This window comes from Protobothrops mucrosquamatus, unplaced genomic scaffold (assembly GCF_001527695.2).
Source record: "Protobothrops mucrosquamatus isolate PMUCROS unplaced genomic scaffold, P.Mucros_1.0 scaffold3399, whole genome shotgun sequence".
Lineage (NCBI taxonomy): Eukaryota > Metazoa > Chordata > Lepidosauria > Squamata > Viperidae > Protobothrops > Protobothrops mucrosquamatus.
Genome location: NW_015389380.1, coordinates 105,060 through 113,424, shown reverse-complemented (window position 1 = coordinate 113,424; position 8,365 = coordinate 105,060). Strand labels below are relative to the sequence as shown.

General features: G+C 47.9%; 1 protein-coding gene across 1 annotated transcript in view; it reads left to right on the top strand.

Moving 5' to 3' along the window:
• The first annotated feature begins 5,965 nt into the window (after nucleotides 1-5,965).
• The window catches only part of LOC107297590 (histone deacetylase 5-like), an 81,445-nt gene continuing 79,045 nt past the window's right edge, over nucleotides 5,966-8,365 (top strand). Inside the window, exons 1-2 of the mRNA XM_015826951.1 lie at nucleotides 5,966-6,082; nucleotides 7,047-7,269. Of these exons, the coding sequence (XP_015682437.1) occupies nucleotides 5,966-6,082; nucleotides 7,047-7,269 (340 nt within the window). The remainder of the gene's footprint in view (nucleotides 6,083-7,046; nucleotides 7,270-8,365) is intronic.

Genomic DNA, 8,365 nt, shown 5'->3' with positions numbered 1-8,365 from the left:
TAAGTAAACGGGGAGCACGCACCTCGCTGTCCCTCACCCAAGAGGCTTCCGAGAGCGGATAGCCTTTCCATAAGATAAGATAAGACACCCTCCCTTTTCTCTCCCAGGAGTCTAAGATTGCCTGCACCTCGTAATGGTCTGGTGACACGGGACCTGGGGTGTTCACAGGGCGTTCATGGGTCACAGGCTTCAGTAAACTACAATGAAACACTGGGTGTACCCTGCCCAAGAACCGCGGGAGCTTGAGGCGAACAGTGACTGGATTGATCACTTGGTCTATCCTGAACGGGCCTATGTACTTTGGGCCCAGTTTCCTACATGGGACCTGGAGCCGGATGTACTTCGTGGAAAGGTATACCAGGTCCCCCACCCTAAACGGTGTTTGGGCTTTCCTTCTCTTGTCAGCTTGTGTTTTGGCTGTTTGTCTTGCCTTATCCAAGGCCTTCCTTACTACGCCCCACACCCCGCTAACTCGGGTTACCCACTCCCCAGGTTGACAGGGTGGAGCGTCCTGACTACTGTATTCTGGCATGGGTACGAAGTCCCTGCCCGACACCACCCGGAAAGGCGTGAAGCCTGTACTGCTATGCACAGCATTGTTATATGCCACCTCCGCGAACACCATCCACTCCACCCAGTCTGCCTGTTGATAGGAGATGTAGCTCCGAAGGTAGCGCTCCACCGCTGCGTTTGCCCGTTCTGCTGCTCCGTTCGTACTCGGGTGGTACGCCGAGCTGAGGCCTTGGGAGGACCCCAAGAGGCGTATAAAGTCACGGCAAAAGTGGGCGGTGAACTGCACACCACGGTCAGAGATTATCCGACGTGGAGCCCCATGAAGCCGATAAATATGTGAGAGAAACATACGAGCTAGTCTCTGGGCTGAGGGTAGTCCCTTGCAGGGCACAAAATGAGGGACGAACCTCTTGTTTAGATGATGGCAGGTCTAATGGCATATCGGGGCCGAGAACCCGTCAAGGTGCTATTTCAGGTACCGATACAGGACGGTACCGACCACCCCCAGTCGGTGACCGACGTTGTTTGGGTACCCGGAGGGTCCTGATCCGAACCTGGTAGCACAAACTGGACACCCCTTTACATAGGTTTCTACATCAGACCACATCCGGGGCCACCAGAACTGACGACGGGCCAGATGTAAGGTTTTCAGGAACCCGAAGTGGCCTGCTTGTTTGGAGTCATGGCAGCGGTGGAACACCTGGCTGCGCACCGATGGGGGGATGTACAATCTGTTGCCGTACCAGGCTAAACCCTCTCTTTGGGTTAACAACCCTTGATTCTCCCGTAGCCATGGGTCGTCTTTGAGGGCTGTTCGTAATTCTTCCTCAAGGGGTACCACCACCGGTCTGGAGACTGCTTTTGCCCCTTCCTGTCCATAAGGGGGCATGATCGCCTGTACCACCTCCTCCCTTTTGCTGTTGTATTGTGGTAACCGGGATAAAGCGTCCGCCAGGAAGTTCTTGCCCCCTGGCACATATTTAAGGACAAAGTTGAATCGGCGAAAGTGTTGTGCCCACCGAACGTGTTTTGGCGACAACCTTCTGGGGGTTTGCAACACTTCCAAGTTCTTATGGTCTGTCCAAACCTCGAACTGCTGCTTTGCCCCCTCTAATAAATGCCGCCAGGTGGATAGGGCCCATTTCACCGCGAACGCCTCCTTTTCCAAGATGGCCCAGGCTCTTTCAGTGTCCGTCAGTTTCTTTGAGGTATAGGCACAGGGCTGCAATCTCCCCTGCCTGTTTCGTTGGAGTAGCACTGCTCCCACCGCCACGTCGCTGGCATCTGCCTGGACTACGAAAGGTCGTTCTGGATCCGGATGTAGGAGGACCGGCTCCCTTGCAAACAATGCCTTTAACGACTCGAAGGCTCTCTGGCAATCCGTTGTCCACGCCAATGGCTGTCCTGGACAGGGTTTGGATGTAGCCGTCTTGGTCCGCAAGAGGCTGGTCAGAGGCAGCGCAACCAGAGCAAACGAGGGGATGAACTGTCTGTAAAAGTTAGCAAACCTCAGGAAGCTTTGTAGCTGACGGCGTGTCCTTGGGGCCTGCCACTCCAGCACGCTCTTTACCTTGTTTGGGTCCATCTCCACGCCTGCTGCCGATATCCCCTTTGGGTCCATCAGGTCGACCCTGGACACTTTGAGTGTGAAACTATTAAACTGTATGTTCACACGCAGATTGTCGAATGCATTGTGCAGCGCGTGGTTAACCTGCAGTTCCTCCAGTGTCCTACTATAGATCAGTATATCGTCAAGATATACGAGCACCCCGCGGTACAGATGTTCATGCAAGACTCCATTGATGAGCTGCATGAAAACCGCGGGGGCCCCTTGGAGACCAAAGGGCATTACCCGGAATTGATAACTGCCCAATGGACAATTAAAGGCCGTCTTCCACTCGTCCCCTGATTTGATCCTGACCCTGTAATAGGCCTCCCGTAGGTCCAACTTGGTAAACACCCTCCCCTTGGCCAGATGGGCCAACAGGTCTTTCATTAACGGAAGGGGATACAGATGTTCTATACAAACGGCGTTGATCCCCCTGAAGTCCACACATAGTCGCAGCCCTCCGTCCTTTTTTTCCTGGAATAGCACCGGTGCCGCTATCCGGGACCGTGCCGGCTGTATGAAACCCCTCGGCAGGTTTTTATCCACGTACTGTCTCAATTCCTCTAACTCCCTCGGAGTCATGGGGTACATACGGGGCTTTGGTAATTTGGCTCCTGGCAAGATCTCAATGGCGCAGTCCGTAGGGCGGTGGGGTGGAAGGCTGTCGCAACCCCGTTCGCTGAACACCTCCGCCAGCGTCTCGTACTCCACCGGGAAGTCAGACGGCCGTTTCCGTGTCTCCGATGCCATAGCAGCCGCGTTCATGCTCCTTTCCTTTATGTCCCCGTCTGTACTCGGCGGCCTTGGGCCGGTGCCAAGACACATGTGACGACAACCACCACCCCACCATATAGTTGGGCCCCACTTATCTAGCCAGGCTAACCCTAGAATCAGTGCTTCCGTCATGGAGGGAACCACGATAAACCTCAGAACCTCCCAATGTTCCCCCATGTCCAAACGCACCGGTTCTGTCACAAGTGTGGCTGGAGCCCCACCCAGGAGGGAGCCATCCACCTGCTCGAATCGGATAGGGTGAGCCAGGCGGTGGACCTTGATGGCCACCTCCTTCACCACCTTCATGCTGATCAGACACCGAGTGCATCCGGAATCGATCAGCGCCTGGTAGCTCCCAGTATGGCCCGTGGTCGGACTCGTCAGGGAAACCGGTATGGTAAAGGGACTTATTGGCTCGCTTACCATAGGGTCCTCCTCGGGGTCCTCCTCGGGGTCCACAGTCAAAAGTGAAACCAAGTCTGAAATTCCCTCCAAAGAATTACCCTATTACAAAGTTAAACTTCCCACCCCAGTGCTATGCAAACAGCTACGTTTCCCAATAGAATGGTTTGGTGGGCTTTTTACCCAGATGCTCCCCCTCCCAATCTAACTGGCAGAAATGACCTTGGTTCCCACGGGACAGTCACTTGTTTAGACTAGCATAAATCCTCTGCACCCCCTCCCATCTTTATGGCAACCTAGAACGAGGAAGATGGCTGCAGCCAGGCTCGTTGTAGAGTTGACACGGCAATTTCTTGGGGAGAAGGTAAGGGGTGTGTGAAGAAATCTTCCTCCCCCCCCCCGTAGGCACTCCCAACCCGAGCGACGTCAGCTGGCCACACACCCCATCTGGTTGGCGATCCTACCGTAGCTGGGTTTTATTTTTGGGGTAGGGCTTATATTAGGCCCTCCCCCCAAAAACAAGCTAGGGCTTACTTTCAGGGTAGGTCTTATTTTTGGGAAAACATGGTAGTTTGGGTAATGAAACGTCTGCAAGAAAACAACCAAGCTCAGAGAGCACCAAGGACTCCTTGTGTCTAAAAAAAGACATTGTTTACATTCTGGGTGACTTCAGTGCAAAAGTTGGCAAACAAGCAGAGACAGGCATCACTGGTCATTTTGGACTAGGTGAGGGAAATGATGCAGCTGTTCGTTTGGTACAATTTTTCCAAGAAAACAGATTTAGGATCATGAATGCATGGTTCAAACAGCACAAGTGCCGCTTATACACTTGGACCTCACCAAATAGACTTCACCATAATCGGATTGACTGTCCAAGTAGTCATCGATGGACCAGAGTTCAGTCCTTGCTGTTAAGATATATCCAAGTGCTGATTGTGGTTCAGATCATGAATTGTTGGTGGCAAAGATTAAAGTCAAACTATGCACTATCAAAAAGGCAATGCCTCCAAAGAAATTTGATGTCATTAAAATCCCTACTACATATACAATTTGGGTAAAAAATAGGTTTGAACTACTGGACACTGCTGAGAACTGTGGCAGGAAATTCAATCAACCATTACTGGAATTGCAAAAGAACACATACCATACAAGAAGCTAGAAAAAAAGTGCAAGTGGCTCTCAGATGAAACCACCAAAATAGCTGAGCGAAGAAAAGCTGCCAAGGCAGCAGGCAAATGGGAAGAAGTAAGAAGACTGAATGCATCTTTCTAGAGGGCAGCAAGGAAGGATAATGTAGTTTACTGGGATGAGTGAGATAAACAGCTTGAAGTGGACTACATGAAGGAATGTATTTATGCAAGTCCAAAAGATTCAAGCACCATTTATTGCTCATAAAGGCATCATTAAAGACAAGCAAAGGAAAGAACTGTTCAACCAACAAGGCATCAAGAACAGATGGTGAGAATATACAGAAGAGCTGTACGCAGGTAGCAAAGGGACCCAGCCTCAGGATGACGAGGAAAGAGAAGTAGAACAGGCCATCCTTGAGGAAGAGATCATATGGGCGATGAGCCAGCTGCCAAACAACAAGACTCCAGGTGTTGACACAATCCCTGCAGAATTACTGAGACCTGTACCATCCAGAGTCATTAGATACTGTACCTGTGCCAGAAAATCTGGGAAACCAACACGTGACCACAAGATTGGAAACACTCAGTGTTCATTCCACTGCTGAAATCGGGTGACTCTAAAAATTGCTCCTCCCTGAAATCGGGTGACTCCTACAATTGCTCTCATCTCTCACATCAGCAAGATTCTGCTTAAAATTATACAGCATTTAGCACCAACCATTGAAAGGGTATTACCAGATGTCCAAGAAGCTTCTTCAGTTCTCACTGACTGTCAGTTAGAAAAAAAGCACCTTTGGAACAACCATGACCTGGATGATTGAGAATCTCCATAGACCATTATGATGGAACACCTAGAAGGCCCTGGGAATATAGGGGAGGAAACAGAACCATTGCCAAAGAGACACCTCAGCCCAGAGGAGGGCGGAAGTGTGAGAAAGTGACTCGGAATAACACCACTTAATTATGCTAGGTGTAAGTTGAACTGAAGAATTGCTTTAGTAGGCTTTTGAAATTTCGTACTTTACCTTATTAGCAATAAAGATCCAAATGGTTCTTTTTAAAGTATGTGTCAACGCTGCAAATACTGTATATTCTTACTTTGACAATATGCAGAACTGTCTGGTATTTTTAGAGTTAATGCAGAGCAGAAGAGGGTGGAGGGAAAGAGAGAGGAAGGAAACCTTTGACCTTCACACTAATTGGATAAGGTGATATATGACAGCTAATTTAGGGAGGGAACATGCTGATAATTTAATTGCTCGGGGGAGGAGAATTTAGACCTTGACATACCTTCGTTATGCCTGTGCCGACATTTTGTAACAATAAATGACTTTTACGAAAATCAATGCCTGGAAGTTCTTTGAAGTGTTTCATTAGCCGGAACCATAACAGTATGCCTGCCCTGCAAAGTTTGACAATTGTTTGGAAAATTTGGTTCCCCGGTGATAAAGAAGTGCGGGGGCAATGAGGAGGCTTCCAGTGAGGATCATGGCAAACTAGACATCTCTAAAAGAGTGGAGATGACATTGCAGTGGAGATGGCGGCCAGAGAGTCAATGCTGGCTGGCAAAAATGTTCTGGACAAAGGAGAGATCATGAGATTACCCACTTGCACTCTGGAGAGCTGCTCCTCATCAGTAACTGCAGAAACAGAGGTTTGTGCAGTTGGTTTGTGAGTTGAGTGTTGGGAGTCAAAGGATTCCATCTAAGCTCACAGCTGTAAAGTAACCTATATGGACATAAGAGTTCAGCCAAACTTCATTTCTTAATCACTCTTGGAACTAATTAATTTATAGCTAAAGAAATTTTCTTTGCAGCAGGATAAAATTCCACTTGGTAGGTTATCATTTTTTTCTGGATTACAAAATAATGAAGAGAAAAAGGTTTTAAAGACTTAAGAACTTCTGACAAAGGATTAACAAGATGTTTTAAGAAAGTTTAAAATGGATAAAAGGGACAATTATTGTGTAAGATTATTTTTTAGTGAAAGTGCTTTTGAATGCTAACTATCCAATGCCATTTGAGAGTAAACTATTAAAGGCACAGGAAGACAAAAGGGAGGAGGGGAAAGCTTGCCTTTTCCTTTTTCCTTAAGCTGGAAAGATTCAGAATTACCCACAATGGAGGAATGGTTGGTAAAGATGATGGAATTTGCTGAGATGGCTAAATTGACTTCTTTGTTCAAAGAAGACAATATTTATGTTTACTGCTAACTGGAAATACCTTATAGGTTTTTTTCTGTTTTGTGTGAAGTAGGAAAAAAAGGAACTTATGATTTATGGTTTTAATGATTAGAAAGAATAGATTATAGAAAAAAGTTATTTTGTAAGAATAGAGCAAGAGGTAAATTTATAATTGTACTTATAACTGCTATAAAGAAAATTGGAAGGTACTTCTTTGTCTCTTTTCTTTTTCTTTTTTTCCTCTTGCACTTTTAGCTCTTTCCTTGGTACCTTTATTCCTTTTTTCTCCTACTTTATATTACTTTCTGTTTTTATCTCTCTCTCTCTGTGAATAGGGAAGTGCAGGAAGTGGATAGTGGATTAAAACAGCTTGGATGTTGGCACTCTGTGGGCTTCTGTGGCAATTGCAAGCCCTCTTTGTCTCTCTTTCCTTTAGGCCTCCCCAAACCTAACCACACAGCACGAAGTAGAGCGCCAGACCATCCAGTCATTGTGCCAGGGTGGTGCCTTGACAAGCAAGTTCCTCAGCATGTCGTCTATTCCCAGTTGCCTTCTGGGGGTAGCCCTTGAGGGAGAGACCAACAATCAAGGGCATGCTTCCTTGCTTCAACATGTCTTGCTTCTGGAGCAGGCTCGACAACAGAATACACTGATTGCTGGTGAGCAAGTCAAGATGTGACTTAGCATAGTGAATGTGTCCACAAGGGTTGGGCATGGAATAGAAAATGTAGTACTCAGTCACCATTGCTGGAAGCAGCTGAGAAATAAGGAGAGATGGAGTAGCTGGTACACCAACTGTGTAGCATTAAATGAAAGTTAATGACATTTAAGGCAGTCATCATACCTAATATTCCTTCCTCCTCCTATTTTCCTCACAGCAACAGCCCTGTGAGGTGAGTTGGGCTGAGTGAGAGTGACTGGCCCAAAGTCACCCAGCTGGTTTTCATGCCTAAGGCAGGACTAGAATTCAGGTTCTCCTGGTTTGTAGCCTGGTGCCTTAACCACTAGACCAAACTGACGCTTATTGTCCTGTATCTATCTTGGGCAGTGCTAATAATTGACCAAATATGTACCCATGGCAGCTCTCCCTGCCTGACTGAGGCAGTTCACTTGTGAGACATTGAGCTCCTTTTTATTGGTTGCTAGTCAGCAACAGGGTACTACATAATTCTTCTGAAACAGAAAAATGTTAATAGACTGCTGGTCAAAATGGGTAATATCTGCTAAAAAGTGAAACTGGGAATAAAACATTTACAGTGATTATTTCTGGCAAGAGATCAAAAGTGCACAAAGAGGACAGGGAATAGAACAAATGTGATCCTCTAAATATCCCTGGTTTACCGGGGAGCTGAGAGAGATGAAACGTCGGAAAAGACGCCTAGAGAGCAGTTGGAGGGCCAGCCGAACCGAATCCGCTCGAACACAGGTAAGGATACATGTTAGATCCTACCTAGTGGCGATGAGGGTGGCTAGGACTACTATTCCTCACTCATCGCGTCATCAGATAATCGCCCGGCCGCCCTCTTCAGGGTGACCCGCTCCCTCCTTCAATTGAGGGGGGGGGGATCCCCTGGAGGGGAGGGCCGAGGATTTTGTTCAATATCTGTATGACAAAGTCGCGCGGATCCGAGAAGGCTTAGACTCCGACTGGTTGGCCCAGGGGGAGGAGACGGAAGCAGGTCTTGAGATGGTTGTATGGGAGGAGTTTGACTCTGTTGCTCCCGAGGACGTAGACAGGGTCCTGGGGAGGCTGAA